Source organism: Rhopilema esculentum, chromosome 18 (assembly GCF_057945365.1).
Source record: "Rhopilema esculentum isolate cy_ngs chromosome 18, ASM5794536v1, whole genome shotgun sequence".
NCBI classification, from domain to species: Eukaryota; Metazoa; Cnidaria; class Scyphozoa; order Rhizostomeae; family Rhizostomatidae; genus Rhopilema; species Rhopilema esculentum.
This window is the reverse complement of record NC_142832.1, coordinates 6,246,615-6,265,123: the sequence shown is the minus strand read 5'-3', so window position 1 is coordinate 6,265,123 and position 18,509 is coordinate 6,246,615. Positions and strand designations below refer to the sequence as shown.

Sequence of the window (18,509 nt, the reverse complement as noted above, 5' to 3'; positions counted from 1 at the left end):
TAACAAAGTAGCAATTGTATTTGAATAAATTCACTTACATTGATCCTCTTGGAGTTCTTCCTCGCTTGCATCGTCATCAGCCTCGTACCAGGTCTTCCCCTTACGCTCCTCTAGCTCCAACACACATTTTCGTTTGCCCAATGGCTTGAACACGCTTAGATCAATACCCGGGTCATCCATCTCGATTTTACGTCGAAGTTCCTCTGAAATCGGTGGGTCATCTTCCTCCTTTTTGGGAGAGTCCACAGTTTTTGATTTCTAAAAAGAAAATAAGTATTCATGAGGTATGATTTTCCTTGAATGTAACTGGCTTCATTTTTAGTCTTTCTATTGCTGCTTTTGGGTATGGGCTATAACAAAAATGAGGAAGCCCAGTCTAGATAATGTATAAATGATACGTCTTTCTAAATCCATCTGACAACAACGGGCGTGATAGTGTTCCTCTGTAGAAGAAAAAACAATGGTTATCCAAGCTTTGAGCGCTACCTCCGTTTTAAGCATAACATTGATTTACAGAATGAACAGGGTAAACCATTATTCCGATTATCACAAAGTTTTAAAACCCTCACCTTCTGGTTGTTTAGCTTCGGTTTCTTTGTGACCGGCTCCTCATTACTTGACGATGAGCTATCACTTCTGCTGATTTTTGCTTTCGGTTTCACAGGTCTCACCGAATCGATCTACAAAATTGCATAAAAATCTTACAGTAGCGCCCTTTTGTTTGATAATACTACTGATAGGTCTTGGTAGATCATACAGCGAGGAACAAAAACCTCAAAACACCAAATTATCTTATCATCAGGGCGATTAGAAACTAAACGTCATTTGAACAATGCAGACTTTGAATCTCAAAGCTCTGTTTATCACTGGGTGTACGCAGATAAAAGCAAAAGAGGATGGTTTCTGATGCGAAAAACGTTGATTCTACTGATAGAGAAATGATCAGTCAAGATAATCAACGGTCGTAGATGCGTTTTCTTGAAAGAGCAAGCAATGATACCTCAAATAACGAGAAAACAATGAATCTCTAGCAGCTCGTTTGAGAGAAAAACCGAGCTGCATGTCGTGGTAATGCGCAATTTTGATGTTTTAATCTTATCAAAGGGTATATTTTTGGTGCTACACACAAAAAGAACATATCATTGGCAAAAACCTATCATTAATATGCAGTGTTAAAAATGCATCTGACAGGGTAGACATTTGTTCCGGTATAATTCATGGCTATCGACAGTTTATTCTACAAAGCATAAATTGTTCTTACCTCCTTTTTAAGCTTCGGTTTGATTTTTTTCTTCTTAACAAACATTCCTTTCTCTGGACCGTTTGGTAAGACTCGATTGTTGGGTAAAACCGGTGATGTAAAGCCATCCTACAAATAAAGTAACATATTTATCATTCAGATTTCGTCATTGCTACCTGTTAATTTTTAACGGACCATTCAGCACTGTTTTCTGTTTAAACAACAAGAATTCTTAAAAACCTTAAAAAATCTAAATTTTAGTTCTAAAACTCTTAGAAGCAACATGAGTGTATTATCATATAGATAGATGGATAAAAATTTAGATAGGGGATCAGTAAATAATATATGAACTCACATTTATCTTTTGCTTGGTTGGTTTCTTGACATTGTCGATATTTGTCATCTTTGGTTTGTCTAAGTTCGACTCAAGAGCCTCGATTGCCTCTGCCTGCCGTTTTAACTGCAAAGTAACAAGGAATAGTTTATTCACGTTTGTAATATCAACTCAGGTTGGTGATGGTTGCAAAAAACATGCAGCGTGGTTAATGCAAATTATAAGCAATGACCTGCACACTACAATTGTTTATCAGTCAATTACGAAGCAAGGTGAAAGCAACAAACAGGTGCCTATGTCTACATCGCTATTGCGTCTGCCAGGGATCAACTCAAAGCAAATGAGAATATTTACTGCTTCATAATTCAAAAATTACAAGCTCTGTAATTCAAGGCATGCGTTAACATCGAGAGAGAAGACGAGGACACTGCCTAAAAACTACCTCTGGAAGCTAGACAGTAACAAATACAAATCGGACTATCATAAACAATTCTTCCTTTAATAAGTAGGCTATCGCTGTTTAGACTACCTCTCATATGTGTGTTTTGCTCTCCCTATAAAGTCCAACCTCGCCGTCTTGATTTTATTAACCAAAACACAATGTCTCTTCTCGTTTATGAAAACTGAGGAATATCCCATCCCAAGGTTAAACAAAATGGAAAATTACAAAGTTGTTGATAATATGAGTTTCTTGAAAGCCCCGACAAAAACACTGCCCCTGAATTATTCGGGAGAAGAAACAATAACAGACGATGCTTGCGTGATAAAGCATCTACGCCATCGTAGTTATGGATACGTATTTGCCTTTTGCGCATATGCTGATCTTCAGCTGCAATAACAACTGGTTCTCTAATTCGATGCCATTTTCTAGCATGCTGTGGGATCAAATGAAATTAGCCATATGACGATTACTCTCTGTTTGAGGGATGAATGCTGGCTTTCAGAAGAAATAAAATATTTATAGCCGAAACATAAGCAAACACAATCCATTTTCTCGCGGTGCCTATTACGTTCTCCATTCACAATAAATATGGCACCAACACTTGCAACGATAAAAGAATACGCCAGCCTCTCAATGCTAAATCTGTAAATATCAAATAAAAACGCGGCGAAGATCTTACAGAATGCAACCAGAACTTCTGTAATGGCCAAAGCAACTGCAAGAAGCATCAATATTTATCAAACAGAAGCAGCTTCCTTCAATTGAAAATACCCCTCCATATAGAATTCATTCATTTTTGGTCTTCTTTAAGACATAGATCCAAACCACAGAATAACCGCAAATTAATCACTCCAAAAAACGCCACCACACTCGGAAAAGATCTCCAATAAGGACAACGCAGTTTGCATCCAGGAAAACTACTTTACAAACGTTTACAAATGGATACAGAATGAAAAGGCTGAAAGTGTAGGGAATGGCCATTAAGCTCTTGTTATACTTTTTGCAACTGGTTCCATATTTATCAATTGTAGTGGCCTAAGGCCGCCTCTACAGGCAGTAGGGCACCTTCCGAAGTCAACTAAATCAACAGACTTAATTGGCAGAAATGCGCCGTTTGACTACTCACCCAAAATAACACAAAACTTCGAGATTTTTTTAGTTAACAACAAACCAAGACATTTAAATAGTGTCCACTTAGTGGCTACATAGCGAGCAGCTGTTGCACTGTTATTCATTCGGCTACAACGTGCGGCTCTAGTTTTTCAAGTGAAAACGTAGGCATATAAAAGTTTTCGTGATAATACTATGATAAATCATCGTGATAAGTGATCATACGATAGAACAAAAATGTTGAACAGGACATAAAAATCATCACATTTTGCGTGCAAAGCCCATTTAAAATACATTTACGACAAAGTTATGAAATAAGAGTTGCAAAAACACGATGCTTTTTGACTCGTAACCTCTTCTATAAAGTCAAAAGTTTTGCAAGATCATAAACACAACTGTTAGTCCGTTGCAGTTTTCCACTTTTTAAAAATGGGCTTTAACCCAAGTAGGGCAAGATACATCGTTTGCAAGTTAACGGTAAAATTCTTCAACATTACTAACAAATCAGTAACCTTCTAATGAAGGGGCAGCCAACCACCCTCCCCATGGCAGCCTTTTCATCGAGCCTCCGCTTCATGGACTAAAGTCTAAATTATCAAAAGCTCAGGATTTAAGGGTTTATACTTCTAAATTTCATAATTGTCTTTGTCTGATAACTCAGAAACATCTTTAAGTGAATCGATGAAACGACAAGACAATAGCAGCGAGCGAAAATTAAACGATAAGATTCTGTGGGAGTAAAAGAAATGTGTAGCGTCTTTTGGCCTTGGCTGACAATAAACGGAACCCAGAATGCAACCGGCCAAACAAACATCATTAAAGAAAAACGACTAGGAAACCCAAGGTACATTGATAACGCGAAGTCAACTAACTAATATTTAATTATATCGAAGTTTTAATAGCTTATAAAAGCAATATGGAACATGATCAGAAAACAATAGCAGCGAGACTCGAGTTGTTGCTTATCTAAAAAATTATAAGAATCGAACAGGTCTTTAGTAAGGACATGGTTTAAACTGATAAGGTATCCAATGGTCCGGAAATTATCACAGCAGTGAACAATTTAAACCCTGTTTTAAATATTTATTCGAATACACGAAAAATGTTATCAGGAAACATCGTTTTCAAAAATTTTCTTTATAAATTGAAGGCAGTCTGCAATATCATTTAGCAATATTTTGCGAGATTTAGCTAGTACAAAAATGAAAAACAACTATGTGTGATGGGACTGAACATCTTCCTTCAATTAATGCAAATAATCCCGAGTTGTTTCCGCATAAATTGCCTTGAGAAATATTAATCTAGGTCTAGGAATCTAGGAATCGAGTTTCCTTTTTTTTAAATGGTAGACGTATCAAAACATCGGTGCTGCATGTAAACGTAAAAGTAACAGCGGCCATTTGAAAATTCAAGCAACTATATCAACATCGTGGGGATTTAGGCCCATTAGCAATCGTATGTTGACGAATTCAAACAATACTCGATGCTCAGAGTGAGCTGACAAGAACAAGCAAGCAGTGTATTTGGCCTAGCCAAGCTAGGACTTGCTTTAAAATGTGCAACAGAAACAACACTTACAATTTTCCTGGACGAAGCATCAATAATGAAAGTTGTGATCCTTTTTTCAGTACAGTCTCCATATCATAACATACGAAGTGCATAAATTTCATTACATCTAATTAAATGAACTCTTTCAACCATGGCATCGAACAGGTTAAAGCGGTCCTGTTGAGTCGCTACGCGCTCAGATACCTGTGCAGTTTATTGATCAACTAAATACGGGTACCCGGTGAGCTAGAAACCGAAATATTCCTTTTAATAACATTCATAACGCACTCGCTAACACTTGAATGAATAACAACAAAGACAAAAAGACGGCTCATTCTGGCAGACGGTCGAACAAGACAAAGCAACACGGATGGAAATACAGTTATGACCATTTTCACACACTGGCTTGTGATGGTGCAAGAAGATTAATTCTGACGAGGCGAACAATACGGATGAGGCGAGAAAAACATTATCACCATAAATAAAATTTCTCACTTTCAATTTATGTTATATCGACACCTTAATATAACTTGCTTATTCTAACGGGCCTAAAATAATTAGGCGTCATATTGTAGCACATCGAAAAGACATACTGTATTTGCAAAGAAGTATAGTACTTCGTGTAATATTTGCCTATGCGACTTTTCGGCCGAAATTTCAAAATTTCAATTAACAAAATGGCGCTTGATCATCTCGCATATCCTTTCCCTGCGTCCAGGCAGTAACTTAAACGCTGGGTTGATATCAAAGCAATGTTTCTCAAAACTTAAAAAACTAAGAAAGGTTAGTTTACGGAAATTATAGAATAATTCGTAATAGCAAGAACAATTTGAGAAGGGTTCCATGACTCGTGATTTGGCCTAAGTCTAATGCAATGGCTGATATCAAGTTATTCTCGAATTAATAACAGCAGACAATCAAAAATGAAATTTTAAAACGAAAGTATTGAGCCTTTGTAAATCTAAGTTGAGCATAAACAAATAAAAATATGTTACTATTCGAAATTCATCGACTTGTGATTTACACAAGGCCTACTCGTGGCCTAATAGCAAACAAAGGGCCTTTTATTATATCATGAAATTCTGTATCATTGTTTGATGTATGTAACATTATTGCATTGAAATTAGACAAGATGTATCTTAACAAAACCCGTCGATATTATCATATTAACATTGTTTGATGCTTCTTGAACTATAATATGTTAAATATGCAATGATACAGAAATCCAGGTACTGCTTTGTACTTATTCGTTCTTCATTTAAAGATATCTTCCTATAGCATTCCACAGTAAACCACAGGGAGACTTTCGAGAGCTGGGTCAATGCACAAATAAATTTACTGCATGGTTTCAGATAACAATTTCTCATTTTTAGCTGACATTTAATGCCAAGTACACCGAGTTTTACAACAACAAAACACTTAAATAAGCCACTGTAGAAACCAAGGTATCCGATTTGGTTAAGCTGGGCAAGGCGCCTTCTCAAGGAACACTAACAACGTCAACCGACAGGAAAAAATAGCAAATTGCGAATATATATAAAGTTGTTTGGGGCAAAGAGGACAAACATCATGACGAGTGCCCGAAAAACAATATTAATGTGATAAACTTGCTAGTCATTGTAAATAGACTGAGCCTAAAACATGAAGCCAGAGGAAAAGGAAAGGAAGGGGAGGAGACAGAAAGGCGGTGTAGTTGAAATCGGAAGATAAATTATAGGCAAAATGAAGATGACTCATCTTGAGGAGTTGCGAAAAAATAAATATATAATACGAAGGTCCTTGGTATTTTTGGAATCGCTTGAAGCGTCCACCAGAAATCGGTTGTGAAATATTTTCAATCGTTGACTAAGGCTTTTCTAATCAGTAAGAAATAAATTGATGTTTGATAGGTGCCGTTAATACACACCGCGGGACTTTCGCGTTTGCCCCCGGGCAAAACCAACGACATAAACAATAAACATCCTATTCATCATTAATGCTTCATATTAGCATGTTTTACCTCTCCTTCAATTTAAACCTCTTAACCAACACACCTGTCACTTCAAATACAATAAAAGCGTGCGTTTGCGCTTCTGATATAAAGCCGTCGTGTGACTTCTAATCTTTACCAGCAATTATGCGGGTAGCATCAAAAAGCGTCAAAACAGTTTAGAAAGTCAATCGATTGCAGGTTCATAAATATTCAGCCCTAGCTATGGTAAACAACAACAACCTCATTAAGAAACAATCATAGAGGCAAATAAGTTGCCACCGCATAGAGACCACCGTCTTTTCAGCCAGAGATTCGATGTACACGCTAAAGTTAATGGGCATTGAGCCTCACCTTGGGTTTTTAAATAATGCTTAGCCTTGTTATCGATATAAAAACTCAAAGCAATTCTTCACAACGAGGTTTATTTTAAAGTAAAATAAGCATAAGCAACGTGCGATAGACTTGCGCAGGAAAAAAGGGGTTGTCGGGGGTAGGAGGGAGGGGTGTTTATAGTCAGCTGCTTTTCACTACGTTCTCACAACTTCTGCGGTCTTTCTGCCTTTAACGTCAACTGCTTCCAGCTTTCCTAGTCATCGACGACATTGTATTGTTGGCCTATAATGTTTGACTGGCTACTAGTATATACAGCATACTAAAGGGTAATACTGCATACTAAAGGGTAATACTGCATACTAAAGGTCATACCTCAAAATGCTCTTTCACAGCCATTTGACTAAGCTCCAGCTGTCCCTTCATTTTCAGTTGTGCTAACTGCATGTGGTCTTTGATTTTACCCCAGACATGTTTGAGTGATTTATGCAGCTCTCTCTCGTTCTTGTGTGGTGACGGTCTCAAAGTTCTGTTAAAAGCAACAAAAAGTCAACAGCTATACAGGAACACTCGTGAAAACGTTAAATGTACACAAAACGCTTTGTACAATTAAACAAATATTTAGATATTTTCATAAATTTTCTACAGCAACATGACAAACATTGTCAATCATGATTTTAATCAAATTGCAAGCCCATTATTCACTAAAACATTATTGACAATTTTAGCAAAACCATTGTCTAAAAATATAAATGAACATAGGCTGCATAAAGTAAAGTACATTTTGAGGTCTGAACTGACCGGAAATTCGTACTACAGTCCCTGCCAAAGTTTGGAACACAGACAAAGGCTTTCAAAGGTAAATTCAGTCATCTTATTCCCCCTGGAAACTATTTTGGTTTATCATAAAACAAACGACGTAGGAAATTAGCAAGTACGTTTTCCATGAGACTTGTACAACATTTGCCTAAACTATAACCATGTCAACTAACTCTGGGTGGGAAAGAGGGCGGAAGTAGTAATGTTTAGGAAAAGAAAAGAATAATGCAAAATACAATGAAAATTGCTCAGTGTTGAAATTTTGATGGGCATTGTAGATGGAAACATCACATAACGGGTGTTTCAAACAACTTTTAAATAAAACCTTCAATTAAACCAATGTTTGGGGGAATACCTACAACCATTCCTGCATGGATCATAACCATAAAAGTAAAAAGGAAATGAGTAATACTTACAGAATAAAACCCTCCCACTCGTTTGGTGTCGTACACACAGCCTCAAATCTGCAGATAAAATGAAGAAATGAGGAAATGACGTCATTCAACGGTCTGAGAAGCAGATTACTGGACTTAACACGTCTTGTGTCCTCGATAAAAATGGATTTCAAAAATTTTCATGAAATATCACCGTATTATATGATAGACAAAGCCAGTCAAAAGATGATAACGTTCGTTATTGGCTGTAGGAATGACAAAGCTGATGATTCGATGAAATCCAGAGACAAAGATTTAAAAGCACCTTTAAACATTTGCGATGATCTCATCACAAATGCCTAAGGATCTATTGATTATTAAATATTCATATGACGTTACGGAGACAAGGCCGTTAAAATTCTGTTGATAGCGTCATAAAGACGACATAGTATTGAAGAAATCGGATGGGACATCAAGGCATCAATCCAACTCTGCATTTAATCGAATCAAACCAGACAAAAAAGGTATTGAATACTATGCTTTTTGGTTCTACATTCTCCACAAGGTCAAACATGTCTACAGATATTGTGGTAAGAGGTTAATAAAGACGTTTTGCTCAAAATACAGTGCAACATCGATATGGCGGAAACCTCTGGAACCAGAGTGGCTGGCCAACGTTATGTTGTCGGTATCTATAGCATTGCCTTGGTCGTAAGAACAAAATTTTGAAACAATACTATAGGTCAATAGTAAATAAACAATATATTCCATTGTATGTAGTACTTAGAAGTATCGCACAGCATTAAATTCAATTTACAGCAGACTTGAAGCTACAGGAAATGATCAAGGTTCTTTTGAGGGGTGCTGTTCCAAAAAGACTTCCATACTGTATGGTGTGAACTACCATCAAGCAACACTGCTAATTGAAAGCATTCGGACTGTTGAATTATAAGTCTCATTTAACTGCGAATCTTCGTTAGAGATGGGATGGCATCCATGAAATGAACAAACTGCTTCACAAAGCACATAGGCCTTGTCTCCACAGCTTTCTCTCGCCACGTTATCAAATCGATAAATTTTAACGGCGCAAGCAGATTTTACCTCTTAGAGTGCGGCTTTGAAAATTCTCTGAAGAGTCTTGAACCTGCAAAAAAGGAATTCAATTTACACTTACTGGGTCATTAGTAATGGTAGCAGCTTCCACCTTGAAAAAAACTAAACTGGGCAATCTTCGAGCAGCTTGAAACAAAGGGGCTTTTATCAGAAGGCATTGTAATGGTCACCAATTTACGTTATAGCCCCGCAAGGATTCATTAGCTGACAGGCTGTCTAGGCAAGCTCAAATCCGCTAACACTATATAAAAGTTAAAACAAATCACTTGATTGACAAATAACATTGTACTGCAGTGAATCCTCATTATAGCGACCGCTTTCGGGACCAGAGCAACTGTTCGTAACACAGAGGTGTCCTTTGTAAAGAGGGGTCCGTTGTAGACTGGTATCATGATAGGGAGGTGTCCGTTGTAGGGAGGTGTCCGTGGTAGACAGCCGTCCCTTGCAGGAAAGGTGTCAGTTATAGGAAGCTTTTCGTTTTATATTGGTATCCATTGTAAGAAGCTTTCCGTTGTGGGGACGTCAGTTGTAGGGAAGTGTCCTTCGTAGGGAGATGACCGTTGTAGGGAGATGAACGTTGTAGGGAGATGACCCTTGTAGGGAGATGACCGTTGTAGGGAGGTGACCATTTAAGGAGATGTCCGTTGTATAAAATATAGACAAGTATTTGTTAATGGAGTTTCATTATAAACACTTTTAACCGCTAAACGACGGTTTCTATGAAAATGCCAGTTTCTGCAGTGCATATCCAACGTGCAGAAAATTAGCAAGAAACTGAAAGACAGACAAACAGTTGAGGAAAACAGGAATCAATCAATTGCTGGCTTATATCACGGTATTATCGAATTAGGAGCCCAAAGGCGACTAGACAATCAGCAGATAGAGATTGCGGGGCCTAATCACAACGCTTTAAATAGCAGACCTCAAAATCCGGATTTGGCTCTATTACTACAGGCGGTTTCTTAGACATTTTAATAACATTACCAAAAGTATAGATTCGCCGCTTATCTCCCGGGATATTTCTACCATACAAGGAATAACACACAGAGAGAGAAATAAAACCGGGGGCACACATCAATAAGATTGGCTTCAAAATTTCATTTCCATAAAAGAAACATATGAAAATAAGCATGCTCGGCATACTTTTTGATGGGTTCAACACAATAAGCATGTTTAAGAAAGAGTTACACAAAGTAACAGTAAGTTGTTACCTTCTCACACGAATAAAAACTACTCACTTCCAAAGGTCCAATATTTGTTTTCGTCTTTATCTTTTCCAACGGCTTTAAAACGCTACAAATTGACCATGCTTATTAGGTCGCCAGCCTTCGTCATATAGTATTAAACATTGACTATATTCGCAGACAACATTCCCAAATAAAGTGCTTTAACACAAAATACGGAATTAATGGATTCTACAACTCATAACGTCTTGTTTTAATCGTAATCTCATTAACGGTCGTCCTTCTAGGTGGGTGACTTCTCATTATAGCTTTTATCGACCTGAAATTGGTGAATTATCCTGGAACGTAATGATACGCCATCCGTCAAGTATATGTCAAGTGGTCTTGACTACACAACTGAGCTCCTTAATTGCTCTGGTTATCAAGACAACATGTAAAAGATTCAGTCTGAAATTGTTGCTATGCATGTATCAAATAAACATTTCCCGTTTGGAGAAGGGGGATGGAAGATGATGGATGGAAGAGGGTGGATGGAAGAGGGTGGATGGAAGAGGGGGGATTGAAGAGGGTGGATGGAAGATGGTGGATGGAAGCAAGGAATGGAGATAAAAGGTCACGTAAACACTATAGATCTTAAACTTTCTTGGATTTTCATAACAAAAATTATCTCCAATGATAGTGCTTTTAGGGTGTATTGTTACATTGAGTTACGGTCGTAGGGACAAGCCCTTAAAAGGGGTGCACAGTTCCCTTTCGTGGTTTCCAGAGACAGCAACTGCAAATACCAAAGTTTTTTAAATATATCACCAGACTTACCAAGCTCTTACTTTTCAAATTCTTGCCAAAGTCACTGATATCTCCCTGTTTAACATCACGGATAAGATCGACAACAATCTTCAGCAACTGCAACTAAGGTTAGCAATGAAAAGGATTAAAGTCGAACTAAGTCTACAATTTCGCTTTCATTTTCAACACTCGAAACAAAAAGTATAGGGTTATTGTCTGAAACCTGACGACAGTAGTGAGTTACATAAAATACAAACCCATTAATGTGACGTCAATAATATCTGTTCTTCTAAGTGAAAATAATATTTTGCTAAACAAGAACTTAAGTAATGTAACCACGGAAAGTTACATAACAGACTGAATCTTGCGACCGAGGAATTTAGTGACCAAAATTAACAGAAATTCTTTACTTGGACTGGAAAAACCGCCATTACATAACTAGCAAAGTGACTGAAATGTTGACTTTCTCGAGGTGACATTCATAGAAGTCACATTGAGGGTTATCGAGATAAAACAATCACTAATATGAGCTGGCCAGATAAAAGAAATTTCAATTAAAAGAACCCAGAGCTGACGTCAACAGAAGCTTTGGTTAGAATAAGGGCCTAAATCTGTCTAATTCTTTGAGGCATTGATGTAGGCGCTCGCAAATAAGATCTGCTTGTGTCATGGCGGGTGGCAATCTGATATCTAAATCTTGTCACATTATATTTTTTCTTTATATGAATAAGAATGTTAAGTTATATGGCAAACGTGTGCTTAAAACATGGAATACAAAAATTCTTCATTATGCGCAATTATCTGGACGACAGGAGTGCGGGTTTGCAACCTTGAAACGCATTCTGTAATCGCAGCGATTCGTGTGCAAGTATAGATTAGTTGAACCAAAAGATACAGAGAAACAGATATCAACCACTTATACAGGCTTTAAGCCTTGTCATGGAGATTTGAAGCGTCTTGTTCTGTTCAAGATGCACAATATTTGCCACCAAGAATCTCTATGACCCTAATTCGTTCTGGTTTCGTATAGCTTTGCCACAGTTGTTCAATTCTATTCTATAATCTCTGGTTTATTTTCATATCCATGTGGACAAAAGACGTTTTTATCTGAGAATTTTCTTTGAGGGAGAAAAGCAGCTAGGAATTTCACCCCCTACCAAATGGGAATTAACAATGCATAGCCAAAAGAGAAAAGGAAATAGCAGGGGGCTGACCTGCTTCAAACAAGATTTACCAAAAATCAGTTAGAAAATTTTATAATATCAAGTGGGTCAGTTACTATTGCAGGACCAAAGCCTTGGGTTATTAGCTGGGGGAAGAACGGACAGTTTCTTTGATTCTGCTTCTTGCTATCGCAGGACGGGCATTGTCAGGGCTTTTTCGGGGAACAAGGCTACTTTACAATGCAAAATGAATTAGAAACAGAATACATCTTATTCAACTTACTCTCTGTTCAGGATCTAGTGCGTTGAAGTTGGTTCCTTTCAATATGTTTGGATGTATGGCATCTTTGCACATCTGCTCCTCAAGCACTGGCTCCCAGCTTGTTGCACTGAAACGAAGACAAAAGAGCATTTCAACAATGCAGCCAGATGTTCGTTTCTCAATTTACGCTAGGCACAGCTTTGCAAGTTCACTTGTAGATATTCTGTTTAAATTCTAAATTAAGCAGTTTTAACCATTTTTAAAAGCTAAAGTCAGACCTTATCGCCTTTTTTTGAAACTAAAGGGACAATCACTACATTAATAAACCTCTTACACCTTTCGTGGAAATCCTATTGTTTCATCCGAAAATCCCTGGAAATCGTTTGTAAAAATCTCAAATGGCATTTGCAAGAGTGAACTGCCCCTTGTCGAAACTGAGCTCGACTCAAGCCCACACTAATTTATTTGAGTTCCCCGCAGCAACTACCATTTCCTTGACAATACCGGTTCGGCAATACAAATGTGAGAAACATCTCGCAGTCAAGGTTGGCGAAAGCACTGAAACACGCACAGAGACACACTCAGAATCTTTGTCAGCAATACACTCAGTACAAATTTGAAATCAGATCACGAAACGAATATTTTACGACAGGGGGTCCACCGTCCACACAGGGAATCTGGTTATGAGATACCGGGTTTCTACAATAATAAGTAAACTGATTCTTAGTGTGACTACTCAAGATTCTTTTTAAGAATTTTGGAGACTCGAATTTGATAAAAACTGTCAAACAAACTTTGGGGGTAAAAAATTTACAAAATGTTTCCTTTTCTCAAAGCCATTAAAAACCGTACTGGATTCATGGTGATGTTGAACTGGCAAAAAATAATACCGATTGATTTAAGGCAAGGTCCTTTAAAAGCAGTCTTCAAAATCTATTTCAATATATCCATCATAGATATAAATTGTATGGATATACATCACTTGCGGACTGGGCGGTTTATACAGGAACAATGGCAAACAACTTCAACAACATATATGTGCTGTAACACTGTTTCACGTAGCTTATATTTAAGTTTGCAAGAAGCAATTCAGGCTTTCATCAGCCTGAACGAGAAGTGCTTCATTAAGGAGATGAAAAATTCCTAAATGACAACAGTGCAACAATTCAAAGTTTTAAATTAAAACAACAGAGAAAACACATTAAAATTTTATAGTACTTGTAGACCACAAACACACGAGACCTTTGAATTCTGCCCGTAATCATGAGATAATGATCTGATAAATAACTTCATTATCTTTACCCACCAAAATGAAAAATTAACAACTATCATTAAAAAGTCTTATAATGGCGTAAAGCAAGGGTGTCCAACATACGGCCTGCGAGGGCATCTGTGGCCCTTGTTGAGGCAAAAACTTTCAATAATTGTGCTATGTCTATGAAGAGTCATTTCCTCAAAAATTATCACAATTTGTTCTTAGCCATACTTTATCAGTACTGGGCATACTTTTTCATCAGGATTGAAAATAAAACAAAAAAGAATAATGATTAATTGTAATCAATGTAATCACATGAGAGCTGTTGGTTCATAACGATTCGTTAGAATTTTCATAGCCCCAGATAAGCAAAGGCTACTGTAGCAGCAGAAATTTTAAAGGAACTTCGTAAATTGACACAGAAGCTCTTTGACACGAGATAAAAAACAGTGAAAAGAAGTTACCTCAATTCGAATTTTCAACCACAGTAACGTTGAAGTTGATTTTAACCATAAAAACCCGAATTGAAAAGGTCAGAAATATTTTGATTGTAATCTTTCGTGGGATGGAAAAATACCAGTTGTTTACAGTCAAATTTCTTAACTAAGTCAACTTTCTCGACAACGGGGACAAAAGCAGATGTTATTAAGCGACGCAGACAGAGGTTAAACCATGATAACACAAAGATTTGCATTTCAATTCGGTAACGACACTGGAATTTCTACCACGGCAGATTCTAATGAACATACAGCTACATAGCTTTGACAAACATGTCAGGCCATTATTTGATGTACTTGAATAATGGAGTTCGGGTAGAGACTAAGTGAAAATATCGTAAAGAAAACAGGAGGGATAACCAAAAATAAAAAGGCCTAGCTTCTAGTCACGATAAATATGCCTCCTCGACATATTAAGAGAAGTTAATTAAACAATTAAATGTGGCATGAGTGCAAATAAAATACGATACAAATATTCGACGCCGCTTTTATATCTTTAATGTGCGTTGCTGAGAAATCGAAGAAACGCAAGAAAGTTTTACAGCAAGATGAAAACCTGAGAAGCGCATTCAAGAAGGATTAAACAACCGACGAGTTTCAATTAAACAATATGTAATGATTGAGAAAAAACCCGGAATCCTTACCCAAGTTCCTTTTCACCAGTGAGATATTCGACAATCTTTGCTACTTCTTCTCCAAATTGCACATGTATGGCTTCATAGCTGAGCTCCTTCTCCAAAATCTGTAGAACAAAAACGTTACATTGTCATGAAACAGTAACGGATAAACACATAACAGTGAAGCTACGGTTTGTAGCATAGACTTAATGCCAGGATGGTAACATGGCTGAAGGCAGAACCATGAAAGCCATACAGAAGAAAGATCGTTAAGTAGCCACTGGAGAAGGGGAGTGGGTGGGACAGACCAAGTTCTCTCTGTTGCGTTGCTAAAACAAGCTATAGGACGAACTCTATTGATTGTTTCGATTTCCTCTGTATATGTATTTGTTATGCATCTTTCAAAAACCTTTTGGACAATTAAAACGACAACTTCAGCTTTTGTTTAGCTGACCTACATTTCCTAACAACTTCAATGCTTGCTTCGTGGTTTTGCTGAACGGGTTGTATCCTCCCTTTTGTAGGTTAACTGTCAAGAGTTACCCCAATTCCGACACCCTCCTTACTGCCATCCTCCGCTACTTTTACAGCAATTGACGAGTCAAGCCATGTACAGTAAGCTCATTCGTGCTCTAAGCAGAGACATAAGCGATCGTACAAATCTTACTTCATTATAAGCTAGTCCTTAAGCCCAATAAAGGCCTCTTTCAAAACGCAAATCCGTTTTGTGCATAAACATGATTCCACAGCAAGATTTCTTGATAATACAACAGCGGTTGCCCATCAATACTCTCCCAGCATCTCAAAAGCAAACGAAATCAATGATGGGACTACCGATGCCTTTGTGCATAAGCCACAAAAGCTGATAAACAAGCTAATACCGAGAGTCACGATATGAAAAGAAGTTGAAACGAAACCTGCTAGCATCGAAACATAAAATACAAGGGGAGTCTTTTCTTTTCATTGGAAGAACAGCAAGGCGACGAATCTTGTTGAACAGAGCGACTTTTCATAACAAAAACTGGTAATCTTTTCTTTGCAAATTATCTATGTAGGCCTAGAGTGGTCGCCATGTATTGGAGAACATCACTGCGAAAATGCTAAACCAACAGCAAATTATCCACGTCATCCGTTCAAAATTCACTGCTGTAATGCAAAATCCAAGCGCAACGTTTTAAAAACCTTTCACCAATTGCCACAGACGCCAAAATCAATCAAATAGAAAACTGTTGTTGTAATTAGCGTTAATAATAAATTTAGAGTGGTCAGAACTTCATTTTACAACATAGTCAATCTTTTTTCCGGCTAAATACTAAGCCCTAATTATTCTAACAGCAGAAGCTACATAGATAATGACGGAAAACGATGGCTATGATTATTTTAAAAAAGGTGATACGAATGGTGATAAAAAAGACAACTGATTATATAATGATTATCTAGATATAATGATTACGAAAACATGTCATCATTAGGATAATGCAAAGTTACTTGAAACACTCTTAAACGAATATTCTACCGCCATGTTGCTCCTTCTGATCCTAGCTCTATATGATATAAAACATGGAAACCAAAAATCTTAACTTATCTACAATCATGCTGATAAAAACACGGGGAACAAACGTCCAATCTGCTAAAGAGTGCCAAGCTTATAACTCAAGCAAATGCGTTATTCTTTTAAATTATTACCGACTGTTTATGGAATGGTTCTTTAATCGTATGAAATTAAGCTAACAATGACTGTAAATTTTGCGGCTTGCTACGTGTATGGAAATCTTCCCTAGTTATTAAACTTTCGCTTTAATAACAGCTCGAGGACCAAAACATCCTCTCCGCAGCTAGAGTGACCTAAAATATTAAAATTTTCGCAGATTGGATCTTTAAATTTAAAGTGTTGCATTAATTCGCTATGTAAAACACTACGAAAAACGTGAAGAAATTGCTCGATCTACCAACTACGGTAACAACAGACTCCATAAAGGATTTTGGATTTTGTTAAAAAAGGATTTTGTTAAAATTCATCTACCACGAAGAAGATCTAGAAAAACCATCATGCAACCAAGCTAAACTTACTGAATTCAAAGAAGTAGCAGAACAAACTTTCAAAACTAAAGCTAAACATGGAAGAAATAAAATCTAGCTTGAAACCAAACTCTCCTAGAGATGATTAGAAGCATCTCTAAGAGAACCAGAAGACTGCTCAAAACGCCAGATTTCTGGATATACAGACATTACAATTAAAGATATCTCAGGCTTTAGATAAATTAAATATCGGACTAAAAGTGTTCCACTGAGCTCTCTTTAAGAATGGACTAGCTCCAGCATTTTCAAGGAAATGTTTAATGGAAAGAAAACCCAAACTTCATTTTGGTGGGAAAACGGGCAACCTAAAGTAGGACATTGATTACCCACACATTCTCTTGCCACGCTGCAACAACCACCATTACTTGCTAACCTCGTTTTGCGAAATAGGAAATATTCGGGGCTTCGGGGAAAGCTATTGTATCATGGTTGTCACCTAGTAACAAGTGATCATTTGTCATCTTGTTGATATCCGTCATACAACATCACATTAAATGATATTCAGTGCTTAAATGTTTCCATATATGAAACATGACCAATTAACCATGCAGCATTGTACACCACACCAGGACTAATATCCCTGCCATTCTCTTGCCATTTCAAACACCTCCTACGTAATTAGAACTTCATGGGCCTAGACGCATCCGTCAAAAGTATTGAATACCAAATTTAATACAGCAATTAACAACTCTGAATTGTCAGTTTTATTTATAGAGGATCTACTTAGTACTTGATAATGGTTTTCATAAATTTCTGGAATTGAAAATTGAATAATCACGGCTTGTTCAACTTTATTTGAAACCACATTAAGCTGTGTAGGGAAAATCGGCTTGAAAATTTTGAATTGATGTGAACAATTTGAACTTCTCTATACAACTTTCATAGATGCTGCACAAAAACGTCATTCTTGATACCGCGGGTTTCAATTTCACCAAATGACCCCTCTTTCCAACCATATTTCAACATTTAAAACAAATTAATGAATTCTTACTGATATAAATTTGTGATCTTGTGTAATAGATGCCAAAAACTTAATCAAAGATATGTAATATTATTCAATCCATTAGCATTTTTTGTTTCAAAGTTTCAACATGCGTCATACAGAATCGGTATCGGGTTTCAAATATTGTTGTTTGACAGGATCTGTGTAACCAAAGATGCCGTAAGGTAGAACAATGGCCATTGGCCTTAACAACAGCCTTCGGAAACGAGCCACGTCAACTAGAGAAACTTGAATGCAAATTCTAACCCCCTCGGTGATTGTTGAAGCCAGTTAGCAGGTAGGCAGAACTGACAGTGCTTCGTTAGAAATAACAGCAGATGCTTTTCATTGTTCGTAAATTTATTTCATAATTACTAAGCAACCATATTTGTGTAGATAAAA

At 37.1% G+C, this 18,509-nt stretch overlaps 1 protein-coding gene across 3 annotated transcripts in view; it reads right to left on the bottom strand.

Moving 5' to 3' along the window:
* Positions 1–18,509, bottom strand: part of LOC135681088 (uncharacterized) — a 28,766-nt gene that overhangs the window by 5,338 nt on the left and 4,919 nt on the right. For 2 of the 3 annotated variants that reach the window (XM_065195379.2, XM_065195380.2), the window contains 11 exons: positions 15,074–15,171; positions 12,699–12,804; positions 11,283–11,375; positions 10,521–10,575; positions 9,271–9,313; positions 8,212–8,259; positions 7,352–7,505; positions 1,596–1,700; positions 1,262–1,369; positions 570–680; positions 39–258 (listed from right to left, as the gene is read on the bottom strand). In XM_065195379.2, coding sequence (XP_065051451.2) covers positions 39–258; positions 570–680; positions 1,262–1,369; positions 1,596–1,700; positions 7,352–7,505; positions 8,212–8,259; positions 9,271–9,313; positions 10,521–10,575; positions 11,283–11,375; positions 12,699–12,804; positions 15,074–15,171 — 1,141 coding nt within the window. The other variant, XM_065195384.2, reaches the window with a different exon arrangement.